The sequence below is a fragment of the Vittaforma corneae genome (assembly GCF_000231115.1).
Source record: "Vittaforma corneae ATCC 50505 unplaced genomic scaffold supercont1.16, whole genome shotgun sequence".
NCBI lineage: Eukaryota > Fungi > Microsporidia > Nosematidae > Vittaforma > Vittaforma corneae.
The window spans coordinates 65,421-77,468 of record NW_006889849.1 but is presented as its reverse complement, the minus strand read 5'-3'; the positions used below and the strand labels follow the sequence as shown (position 1 = coordinate 77,468).

The following is a 12,048-nucleotide window of genomic DNA, read 5'->3' as shown; positions in this document are numbered from 1 at the left end:
TTCAATTTTTGATAACGCCTTTTAAATTTCACACCACAATGGAAAGTACAAATAAATTAGAAATGCACGCATTCTATCTGTCTTGTATTCAAAATTCTAAACTTCATTTTCTTTGATACTATAACAAACCATCCATCTATAAATACAGGATGTTCATCTGCTATCAAGTCTTTAAGAAACACTTTCTTATCTATTAAATACTTGACAATCTTACCTGTAAAATCAAAATCAGAAATTTTCAATTCACCACAGAAAACTACGGAGTTCATTTATAATGGGCAGTAAAGAATCTACCATAATGTAATCCTTTGAGTTCTCGCTCTCAACAAAAAAATACTGATCTTTTACAAAACAACCCTGATAACCCAACAAAATTTCATGATCTGTTGATTCTATTTTGAAATTAAAGCTTTTAAATGAAGCATATGCTTCTTTAGTCAGTGCGGCATTATCATTTGACAATCCAACCCCCGGAAGACATTCAAATTGATGTTTTTCATTTTTAGGTATTTTGTAAGAATTGCTTACATGCTTTACATTCTCTAATGCTTGTAATCCAGCTTTCGAATTATTAATCAATACAATTTCAAAATTATCCGAAATAGAATCTTTTACCATTTCATATTGTTCAATACAAAAGAATACAAAATTCTTATGCATTTCTACCTCTTTTAAACTCTCTACAACTCTTAAATTACAATATTTTCTCACAGGAAAGGGCTCTGCAATACTAAAGAAGTCATTATTTAGCCATTCGCTATGAACGTTTAATAGAAGATCAAGTTTTGTAAAAAATTCAGAAACAATAGTAATGGGAACACCAGTTTGATCAATAACTGAAAGAACGTGCACAAGCACTTCAATAAAAAATGTAGGAAGATCAACAGGCATAGCTAATGGCTTGATACTTGAAGAAGCTCTTAAGGCGTATTCTCTAATATACTTTGAAAATAGTTCAATAGGACCAAAATCATCGCCATATTCTCTGTTGATTATTAAATAGTCAGCTTTGATTGGAGCAGCTTCAATTGAGAACCTTCTTTTATGGGAGTATGAAGTTAAAATAAGTATACTTTTAGTGTTTGGAAATATAATTTGATAATTACACCAGCCCAAGAAAGTGCCGCAAGGCACAGATTGTAATACATAATCATCAAACTCAACAATCTGATTATATTTGATAAAAATAACGTTGTTTTTAAATTCTTCTAAGTCAATATCATCCATTTGTACAATTTTGTATCTAACGGAATCGATAATTTTTTGATCCAAAGCTATGTGATCATCAGCGTGCTTTTCATCGCTTTTTATATATTTTAACGGCGTATTAAAATCTGAACTAAAAAATTTTTCAATAATTTCTTCTTCATTCATGCCATCATACGAAACTGTCAAACTTTTCAACTGCTCATATCTTAACAGTATTTGCTCAAAAACAGGCCTTGTTAAGTATATTTTTGTATTTTTTAAAAACATTGCACCAATAGATTTTGAGTTTGTAATAAACACAGAGTCAATATCATCAAGGCACCTAACCACGAACTTTAAAGGCTTATGAGGATCCTTAAAAGATGCAAATCTAAAATTTTTACCATAAATTGAGGAGTGACAATCAAAAAGCCAAGTGAACTGTGACGTATTAACCTGCACTTGAGAGTTTTCTCCATTTCTTAGCACTTTAAAAGAAGCCATTGGGGAAAAATTTTTTCAAGACAAAAGGAAAAGAAATTATAAGCTTATTTTATATTTACACATACTTTAACAGATGTATATAAAAATTCTCAACTTTCAATTGTACTCATTATATACCATCCTTTAGGATAAATGTGAAAGCTCTAGACAAAGAGCTGCAGATTGTCAAGTGTCAAATCTATCGGAAATTGTTTTATAGTTAAAATTGTCACCAATAAAATTGGACGGCTTTACCGTATCAGTTTTCTATCTAAAACATTAAGGGTATCCAGCCCTGTTCAAAACTGCCCTATGAGATTTTCTACTGAGAATGAAAGCTTGCTTAAGAGCTTCTTCACTTCAAAGGATAAAGAGAAGGTAGTAGCCATTGCCAATAAAAGACTAGAAGCGAAAACAAACAAGCTTCTTGAAGCAATGGGATCGGAATACTCCACTCTGGTGGATGCCTGTGATATTTTGGATATTTTGTGGGATAAAGTAAATGATCTTAAAATAATAAACACTGAAGTGTCAAGGCTGGCAAGTAGTCTTTTGATTAGTGTTAATGAGAACAAACGACAGGAAAAAGAGCTAGCACAGTGCCATGATAGAATTTCTGTTGTTCAAGGAGAGCTTTTAAATCTAGAAAAGGTTTCTAGAACAGAAAGATGAAGCAACAAAACTCTTGGAAACCTTAAATACAAACGATAGTGAGCAGAATTCAACAAGTAATCAAATAGTGGATGCATATTTTAAGATTGTCAGGGATATCACACAGATGGAGAAACAAATTGATTTATTTAAACACTACTACTTTTATGGTATATTTTTAGATGAAGTCAACAAAATCAAGGAAAACTTTGGATTGGTCCTTAAAGAAAATATGAGAAAATTTTTAAATCAAAACTGGGGTGAGATCGGAAAAGAGCTTGAAATTTCTGGAAGGTTCAAAGTATTTGATGAGATTAGAAATAAAAAGCATGATATATGCAATGAACACATAAAAGAGACAATGTATTGTATTAAGCAGTTAGAATACACTGTTTCTCTCATTGAACTGTTAATAGTAGAAGAAAGAACAAGAATGTTCAAGGAAATTGAGAAACAAACCCAGTGCAGTCAAGAAGAAGCCGATCAGATTGTGTGCTTTTACATTGGAAACATTTTACTTTCACACATTCTTTCCGATGCTTTTCCCAATGTTGAAACTTTCTATTCACAAATGTTCTTGAACCTTTCAAGATACTCAATATGTCAAATTAACCTTATTTCGAAACTGAGAATTCTTACTGAAAAGCTAGGAATATTTAATAGCGATCTTGATCATAGCATAGAAACTATAGTTTACAATTATTTTGGAAGTGAGTTCGACCCAAAAGCTCTGTTTAAACTCTCGGAAGAGGATATTTCACTGAAAATTTTTAAATGCTATGATTTTTTAAAATCAATTAATAGTTACGAAAACGAGTTTGATGAAGTATTTCTAAAAAAAATCGACAATTCACTACTTTTCATTCTAAATAGTACACCATTCGAGCAATTCTTTACAAGGCTAGAAGACGTCAAGAATATCATTTCAAAATTAAGGTTGAAAGATGAACACTTTAATGATTATTCATTTGAATGTATTGACGAAATTCAAAAGAGCATTTGGAAATTGTCAGAAGGACAGGCAAACGATTTACAAGCATTCGCAAAGCATAACAATGCTGAAGATGTTGTCAAAAAGATATTGGCCCTTAAAGAAGTTAAAAACAAAGACTTTAAGGAAAAGTTTGTCCAAGTTTTAGCAGATAAAGTCGATGAAATATTTGAAAATAGATCGCAGGAAGACAAAGCATTATTTTTAGACACAGCAAGAAGAAATTTATTGTGATGATAAATACACAATATTTATGGTCTTTTTATGCATCACAGTCTTTCAACTTTTATACTCATTCCATAATGTTAGCAATTTAAAAGAACAAAGACCCAAATGACGCTTTTTTCTCAGACAGGGTGAACCTTGAATCTGTAACTTTGAGGAAAAGGCAATTTTGACACTCTTGAAAGCCAGAATAAACCTTTCCATTATTACATTCCATTTATTTTAGAGTAAAAGTATGGAAAAACATTGTTTACTTAAAGAGTAGCCAAACTTGAATTAATGCACCTAAAAGGCCACCCGTGAACTCACCAACGTAATATTCCCAGGCATCGCTATTCCATGTGTTTCCAAGTAAGTTTGGCGCAAATATTAAACCCGGATTGAAGGCACCTCCTGACGTGGTGCCAGCAAGGAATGCTAAGAAACCAAGAGTCAGACCTATTGTAAGTGGAACAACAATACTTCTATCAACCTGTGGCTTGTCACCATAGAGAGAAACTTCTGGGTTTCTTCGTGAGTTTATACCATTTTCAAAAGCTACAAACACCAAAATGGCAGTTAACGTAAATTCAGTGAAAAACAGAGATGTATTGCTTACATCTGGATTTACACGACCTGGCGATATTAAATCCATTGTCTCCTTCCACCCTAACGAGAAGTTCACTTTAGCAACACAAGCAGCAAGAATAAACCCTATTTCCTGAGCAATAATGTAGCACAGACCAGCAATGATTGGCAGTTTAAAGGTCAGAATTGCGGACAGTGTGATCGCTGGGTTAAAATGGCAAATGGTATGATCCAAGAAAGTGTATATTACAACTATACCTGAAAACCCTACGGCAAGTGGGACAAATACATCCGAAGAAGTGACTTCAGGGCCTTTTACATTTAGTGATGTAGAGTATATGGCATATCCAAATATAAACGTACACACGCATTCAGCCAAAAGACTCTGAAGAAATGCTTTATTAATTCTCATGGTATGGGCTTGAGAAGAAACTAAATAAACAAAAAGGTAAAAACAAATAATGTAGTTAAATAAATTGTAAATAAAATCCAAGTAGTTGACAATGCATAATACTATAAAGCAATGTAAATGTAATCACAGTACATTTTACTCATCCACCTGCTTAAGGTTTGATGTTCTTATTAAATTCTATTTTATGTATTAAAATGATCAACACATCATATTTTAAAGATGGCAATCAAATTAAAACCAATACACACAGAAACTCTCTGGAATGAAAGGACTCTTATCAAATAGCATTACTTATGCTATTACATTATAATTTGAAGTGTGTCTTCAACTTGACGAATGCTAGACCATATTTTTCTAACAAACACACCTGATGAACATTGAGTAATCAAGCATTTCTACTTTAGTTTTCATAAGTATGTTGTGCATAATAGTCATCTTAACGGCTGTAAGCCATATCTGATAATGTCATTGCTCTCTTAGTGTTGCATTTTTAACTTATTTTTTGAGTTAGTTATTGGTTCTTAACCCCTGTCTTTCCTCTATGAGAATTTCAATAGAGTACTCCTTAAATGGCATCACCATCGGAAAGAATAGAGCAAATAGAAAGAGAACTCCAAAGATACACAGCCAAAAAATCCAGTGCCAAAACATTAGCTGCAATAGGCTCGAGCATCTCAGAGAGAGTTAAAATTCTAAATGATGTTCATGACGAGCTAATCGCCATTTCTAAAGAGCTGTATTACTATGATATGGTAGATTATTTAGGAAACTTGAGAATAGATGCACTAAAGCTTTCACAGTGCCTTGTACTTGCCAAAGAGCTTGACAAGGCAAAGCAGAAGTTTAAAAATGATAAAGAAACTAAATACTTAGAACAGGGCGAAAAGCTACAGAAAAGGGTGTTTTGGGTGGGCACAAACATAATTAAAGCTTATATAAAAAACCACGAGGCCTTGGAAGATATCAGAAACTTCTACATTGAAAGCCCTGAAAGTGTTAAGGAAAAGATAAGGAAACATTACTTTTCACAGAGAATAAAAGACATTGAAAGAAACATCAGAGCATGCTCTGAGGAAGTAGAGAAAAACTACCAACTACTAATAATGGGAGAGGTACTTGCATTTGAGGAGACGTTTTGCAATGGAGTTGACACTTCAATGCAAAAACCAGGCACTTTTGGGTTTCATATTTTAATGGTTTTTAAGAGTATCTGCAATAAAAAAAACAAGGACAGGATAAGAGCCATCCTGAAGGAAATATCACAGAAACCATCCCTCACAAAAATAGATGAGCTGTTCACGAGTGCTGCCAAGGCGCATTATTCATGGCACAACACAAAATCAATCGAGCTTTAAAAATCAACAATAAATTAAACAATATAAATAACCCCTTTTAAGGACAATGCTTTTAATAGCCATTTTTGCAAGGTTGGGTTGTGTTAAATAGCTTGCACAGCCAGAGCAGTCTTTCACCGCAGTCCTTCCGGTTTTGCATTTTGTAAAGAAAAATTTTTTAGCCCAATGTCTGTTCAAAAGTTCGGAATAACAACGCAGAAAGAGGATAACTTTCATAATTGGTACACGCAGGTAGTTCTCAGGGGAGAACTGCTGGATTACTACGACATCAGAGGATGCTTTATTATGAGACCTGCATCGATGTTCATGTGGTCCTCAATACGAAGTTGGTTCGAGTCCCGAATACAAAAAATGGGTATTCAAGAATGCTACTTTCCAATGCTAGTGTCTAAAAGGAACCTTGAGCAAGAGAAGGATCATCTGGAAAATTTTAATCCCGAACTCGCATGGATCACTAAGTGTGGCGAGAAAGATCTGGAAGAGCCGGTAGCAATTAGACCTACATCGGAGACAATTATGTATCCGGCATTCGCAAGATGGTTAAGCTCGTATAGAGAGCTTCCTCTCAAGCTCAACCAGTGGTGCTCCGTGTTGAGGTGGGAGGTCAAGTCCACACTTCCGTTTATTCGAGGCAGAGAGTTTCTATGGCAGGAAGGACATACGGCATATTACAAGAAGGATGAGGCTGAAAAAGAGACTTTAGAAATTTTAGACTTATATGAGCAGGTTTACCGGGATCTTCTGGCGGTGCCTGTTATCAAAGGTAAAAAGTCAAAGAAAGAAACATTTGGGGGAGCGGAATATACCACATCAGTCGAGGCCTTCATACCTGGAACGGGGAAGGGGATACAAGGAGCCACTAGCCACCATCTTGGACAAAATTTTTCAAAAATGTTCGATATTAAAGTTGATAACGAAAATAACCTTGAAGCCAAATCACATGTCTTCCAAAACTGTTGGGGATTAACTACGCGTTCGATTGGAGTAGCAGTAATGGTGCATTCCGATAACAGAGGATTTGTGTGTCCACCGAGAGTTGCACAGATTCAGGCAGTGGTGGTACTCTGTGGAATAAAAGCCACGACAACTGACAACGAAAAGATTAAGCTTGAGGAGTATGCCAAGCATATTATTGAAAGAATCAGGTCATCCAATATCAGGGTTCATTTTGACAATCGCGAAAATCTAAGCCCTGGATTTAAGTTCAATCATTGGGAGTTGAGGGGGGTGCCTTGCCGCATAGAAGTAGGTTTTAAAGATATGGAGAAAGCAGAGGTTTGTATTGTAAGGAGAGATAATGGGGAAAAGATACAGGTGAAGTCAGAACAGATTGTAGATCAGCTCAATGGCATTATCGATTCTATCCACAGCAGTTTGTATATCAAAGCGGAAGCAGAGTTAAAGGTAAGGACCAAGATTGCCAGTACATTTGAGGAGATGCTTGGATATTTGAACGATAGGAACATTGTATTGGCGCCTTGGTGTTCGGCAGTAGAGTGTGAAGACGAGATTGGGGAGAAGACAACAGTTAGAGAAAATGATGAGGTTACTTTGATGGGGGCCAAATCACTATGCATTCCATTTGAAGCACCATCATTTGAGTCCAAGAAGTGTATTAGTTGTAAGGCGGATGCTAAGTGCTTTGCTCTTTTTGGAAGAAGCTACTGAAATTCTACTTTCATTAAACTTTTGATATTCGGTTGATTCAGTATTAACGTAGCTTAATACTGCAATCTATACTATTTGCAATAAGAACAATGCTCATTTGCAGATTCAAATTTCATCGGAGATGTCAAAATATTTTAAGTTTATTTTTCAGCTGAATATTATTTAATGCATTCTTTAAGGACACTAATTTATAGATTTTATGAACAGCCATGACATTTCTAAAAGCGATACTTGAAACACCACCCCTTTATATTTTCAAGACTATTAATTTTTGATTGGTCCTTTTTAATTTCAGCTTTAAGCCCCTACCGTTAAACATCAGCGATGATTTACGAAAAACTAATAAAATCCATAATCTCTGAAATAAGACAGACAATCAAGTTTATACCCAGCCATAGAACTATTTTGGAGACACAGGAGTACATTGAAGCATATGGCGAACACTACGAGAATGCAGATTTGGATGACGAAGTCATGGCAAATGACACTCAATTTCACCAAAACTTGATTGCGTTTCTCAACGAAATTACAGGAAAGTACAAAAATCAAAGCCTTACGCAGTTGAGAATGCAGGATAATTTGGTAATTGTGGGTACGGCATATGCTTTGCTGGGGAAATGCCACGAACGAGGATGGTTTGGAGTGGAGCGGGATCAGAGCTTGGCTGTTGAGTACTTTACCAGAAGCGCGGCCTGTAAGACACCAATAGGGACCTTTGAACTCGCTCGATGCTTTGAATTTGGCAAGGGCACTGATGTTGATGTAGAGCGAGCATGTATTCTGTACAGAGCAAGCTATAAGCTTGGATACATCCGTGGACTCCACAAATATGCAAGAATTCTACTGAAGGGAAACGACTTCGTCGAGAGAAATATTCTTGACGGGTATTACATTTTAAAGCAAGCAGCCGTGTCAAAAGATAGAATTTACATTGCGCCATACTACGATCTTGCAATGCTGTACAAGTCTAGGATTTGTGACATACTCAATGATAATCGATATGCTTTTCAGATATTTTTATTGGGTGCATCCAAAGGATGCAAGTACTGTCAGTACAAGCTAGGAGAAGAATATGAAGAAGGAGAGATTGTTGATAGAAACTTGAACAAAGCATTCTACTGGTATAAAATGTCAGCTGAAAATAACCTGTCAGATGCGCAGCTTAGAATTGCGGAGTTTCTATTTGGGATCAGGTCTGGCTTAAAAATAGATATTGATAAGGCGATAAAACAAGAGGGGTTTGAGGGCCAGGTAACATTTTATAATGGAACGAAGATTGACAACAAATACAGCCTGGGTGGCCTTGAGCTTGGCATGCTTAAACAAAGACCGCCAATACGTTTTGGGAACTTCTACGGTACAGACTTTAACAGGTTCAAGGAAGGTTATAAAATGGCGCATAGATCAGCCTCGTATGGGAAAAAAGAGGCAATTTTACTTGTTGCTGAGGCATTGGAAAAAGGACTAGGCACTGAAATATCACTTTTGGAAAGCCTGTGGTGGTACAAAATAGCCGAAGGGCTTGGATGTGACAATATCAGGGAAAGAATGTATTTGTTAGAGATGAAGATAGGAAAAAAGATATTTTAAGCATAAATAAACATTGTGCTTGACTACGATTATTGTTTGTGTAGATTAAAACAGTGATAGTTATTGAAGAATCCAAATTATTTATGCACTGAGAAAGCTCTGAATTTGCAGTGCCAAAATGGCATTTTTACTAACAAAAATGAAATGAAATTATTTTTGATGCATACTTTTGTAATTTTAATATCTAACTAAGAGTTTAATTTCCAGAAAAGTTCTCAACCACAAACACACAGTCTTGAATGACAGCAGCTGAATTGTGTGAGGAGCCTGACGGATTGTACATTCCAATCGGCTCTTTTAGGGTTTTTTCAAGTGAAATCTTCTGTCTTTCAAAGATTTTTCTAGTCAACGACCTCAACCTTGGCGTGCTGCTTTCAGAGATATCTTTTAAGCTGGAAAAGTCAAATCTAGAGATGGAATCACTCACATGCAGGACTAGCTGAATAAATTCATTCTCCAAATCTTGGTTCGTCACAGTTTGCACAACCTTGTTGAATTCTACAATGTTTCTTCAGACAGATAAGATAGAAGAGCGGCTGCTTTGAAAAAAAGTGTGCTGGGAGTGTTTGGGTTAGTGCAGTGATAGAGATTAAAGAAAAATAGAAAGTCGCAAGTATTGGACTCGTCTAAGTGTGCTGCCATGCGCTCTTCTTGCTCTTCTATAGATAGAAAGTTGTTCATCCAAGGGTAGGAAACACAAGTCGCATAAAAGGTATGCTGCACAATCCACTACAGTAAACAATTAGTCCATCTGACCAGACGCTTCATCGCTGCCATTAATTATTAGTTCGTATTTTTCTCCCATGAAGATTTGCACGCTAACGTGGAACACACACGGCGGAGCGGTGATACCAGAAATTGAGACACATGCAGATCTATTCATTGTGGCACTTCAGGAGTGTTATGACACTCCTAGAATCAAATGCCATTTCAGATATGTCAAGATGTGCAGTATGTTTGGCCTTAAAACGTTGGTTGCAAGTAATGATGAGGTGAAGACACAATTCTTTAGAGTGGGACAAGGAGCATTTAGCTTTGTCAATAAAGGGTTTATAGCAACCAAAGTAAACGAGCAAATCCTTCACATAAATGCACATTTGGCACCCCACGAATACAACAACGACGAGCGGCTCCGCCAGCTCGAGGAAATAGTGAAGTTTGTTGGCAGCGAAATCCAAACGGTTATACTGGCAGGAGACCTGAATTTTAGGTGCTGTCCGCATGACCAGGCAGACGGTTTCAAAAGAAGATATCCTCAGTTTAGGGAGGAGAAGATCCACTTCAAGCCCACATACAAGTATAGACAGAACTCATATGATCTATCCAGAACCCCCTCGTATTGTGACAGAGTAATGGTAGCTTCTGCATTTCGTGTATCCTTTGATGAGTACTCGTCTTTAGATAAAATTACGTTGTCTGATCACAAGCCTGTAATTTGTAGATTCAAGGTTACTAATGACAGGGTTGTGCAACAGGTGTTTTCAGGGAGTAGTTCATCTTTGATAGCGAGAAGAATGCTAACGGCGATGTATGTACTGCTGATTGAGGAGAGAAGGAAATTGCTGCTTCTCACCGTGCTAATCTTGTTCATTATCAAAATAGCCTTAAAAATTTATAAAAAATTTCAAAACGCATTTTGATGGCAGCAGCATGGAAGACACCAAGATCTAAGGTGGAATAGTTCCACACTTTGCAGCCCACTCCATTCGATCCTCACGCTTACTTCAGTTAAAATTCTTTAACTGATAGATAAAAATTTTTGGCATCCCAAAAATGAAGATGGATTGTGTCATAATTCTTGGTCCTTCTGGAGAGTTCCATCCGCTGGTTACAGAAGAATTTCCAAAATTCACATTGCCGTTCATGAACACACCTCTCATAAACCTGTCACTCAACTACCTTGTTCCTTTTGCCTCTAAGTTTTTTATCGTCTGTCTTGAGAAACACGTTAAAACAGTAAATGAAATTCTTGAGTGCGCTGTTCCCATCGAGTTCATCACAACAACCTCGTATGAGGGAATGGGGTTTATTATTAATATTTTGAAACCTAGAATAAAAACATCACATTTTATAATGTGTAAGGGCGATATTTATGGACTAGAGCCTTTAAAGGCTCTTTTAGAATCTTTTATAAAATCAAACGACGATTTGTATGTTTCAATTTCTAAGTCTTCTAAGGAATCGCCGATAATGTGCATAGATACAATGAACTATTTGAAGATGTACAACAGTAATGAAATACCACTGCTGAAGAACCAGAAATACCTGGTTACAATTGAATACTACATCAAGGACTTCTTTATTTTCAAAACAAGTGGGCTTGGCACACTTGACAACAGTCTATATTGCTTTAAAAATAACGTATTGCCGTTTTTAATTCAAAACAAGCTCAGGATAAGGGTCGGAGAGAACATGATTGTGCAGATTAGAAGCATGGAGGATTACCTGTCACAGCTGGATTTCAAAAACCACCTCCTTGGCTCACTTGAGTCCTATGTCTATAACCTGGTCGACCCAGAGTGCCATCTCGCTGATAACATCGAGATTGAGGATTCGGTCATCGGAGCAAACGTTATCATAGGCGACGGGTGTGTTGTTAAAAGATCCATAATTATGGACGATGCTGTTATTCAAAATGACTGCCATATCGAATCATGCATTGTCGGAAGGGGATGTGTTATATACTACAAGAGTGAGCTGAGAGATTGCAAGGTAGCAAACAAGCGTGACTTCAAGCATACAATCAAAGCATTCTCAAATGTGTTCACAAACGAGTGGTGAAACATGTGCCCAGACTTTAAAAACTGTCTTATATATGACAGGTTGATATTCACCTTAATAAACCTTAGTAATATCAAATGTGTTCCAGTTAGATAAAATAGTTTATTTTCATAAGCAAGACCTGCCTGTATTGGAGA

At 36.2% G+C, this 12,048-nt stretch overlaps 9 protein-coding genes across 9 annotated transcripts; 7 read left to right on the top strand and 2 right to left on the bottom strand.

Moving 5' to 3' along the window:
- Positions 1–243: 243 nt before the first annotated feature.
- On the bottom strand, positions 244–1,692 carry VICG_01637 (uncharacterized protein; the record flags this gene model as incomplete). The annotated part of the gene is made up of 1 exon (XM_007605020.1): positions 244–1,692. One exon carries the CDS (start codon positions 1,690–1,692, stop codon positions 244–246), a length of 1,449 nt encoding a protein of 482 aa, XP_007605082.1.
- A 291-nt stretch (positions 1,693–1,983) lies between these two features.
- On the top strand, positions 1,984–2,343 carry VICG_01636 (uncharacterized protein; the record flags this gene model as incomplete). The annotated part of the gene is made up of 1 exon (XM_007605019.1): positions 1,984–2,343. One exon carries the CDS (start codon positions 1,984–1,986, stop codon positions 2,341–2,343), a length of 360 nt encoding a protein of 119 aa, XP_007605081.1.
- Positions 2,344–2,356: 13 nt separating this feature from the next.
- On the top strand, positions 2,357–3,547 carry VICG_01635 (uncharacterized protein; the record flags this gene model as incomplete). The annotated part of the gene is made up of 1 exon (XM_007605018.1): positions 2,357–3,547. One exon carries the CDS (start codon positions 2,357–2,359, stop codon positions 3,545–3,547), a length of 1,191 nt encoding a protein of 396 aa, XP_007605080.1.
- Positions 3,548–3,788: 241 nt separating this feature from the next.
- Positions 3,789–4,517, bottom strand: VICG_01634 (uncharacterized protein; the record flags this gene model as incomplete). Its single annotated transcript, XM_007605017.1, has 1 exon — positions 3,789–4,517. One exon carries the CDS (start codon positions 4,515–4,517, stop codon positions 3,789–3,791), a length of 729 nt encoding a protein of 242 aa, XP_007605079.1.
- Positions 4,518–5,086: 569 nt separating this feature from the next.
- On the top strand, positions 5,087–5,872 carry VICG_01633 (uncharacterized protein; the record flags this gene model as incomplete). The annotated part of the gene is made up of 1 exon (XM_007605016.1): positions 5,087–5,872. The coding sequence occupies one exon, from the start codon at positions 5,087–5,089 to the stop codon at positions 5,870–5,872; it is 786 nt and encodes a 261-aa protein (XP_007605078.1).
- A 165-nt stretch (positions 5,873–6,037) lies between these two features.
- VICG_01632 (proline-tRNA ligase) lies at positions 6,038–7,540 on the top strand (the record flags this gene model as incomplete). The annotated part of the gene is made up of 1 exon (XM_007605015.1): positions 6,038–7,540. One exon carries the CDS (start codon positions 6,038–6,040, stop codon positions 7,538–7,540), a length of 1,503 nt encoding a protein of 500 aa, XP_007605077.1.
- Positions 7,541–7,864: 324 nt separating this feature from the next.
- On the top strand, positions 7,865–9,130 carry VICG_01631 (uncharacterized protein; the record flags this gene model as incomplete). The annotated part of the gene is made up of 1 exon (XM_007605014.1): positions 7,865–9,130. The coding sequence occupies one exon, from the start codon at positions 7,865–7,867 to the stop codon at positions 9,128–9,130; it is 1,266 nt and encodes a 421-aa protein (XP_007605076.1).
- An 803-nt stretch (positions 9,131–9,933) lies between these two features.
- On the top strand, positions 9,934–10,770 carry VICG_01630 (uncharacterized protein; the record flags this gene model as incomplete). Its single annotated transcript, XM_007605013.1, has 1 exon — positions 9,934–10,770. One exon carries the CDS (start codon positions 9,934–9,936, stop codon positions 10,768–10,770), a length of 837 nt encoding a protein of 278 aa, XP_007605075.1.
- Positions 10,771–10,903: 133 nt separating this feature from the next.
- Positions 10,904–11,911, top strand: VICG_01629 (uncharacterized protein; the record flags this gene model as incomplete). The annotated part of the gene is made up of 1 exon (XM_007605012.1): positions 10,904–11,911. One exon carries the CDS (start codon positions 10,904–10,906, stop codon positions 11,909–11,911), a length of 1,008 nt encoding a protein of 335 aa, XP_007605074.1.
- Between the last annotated feature and the right edge of the window lie 137 nt (positions 11,912–12,048).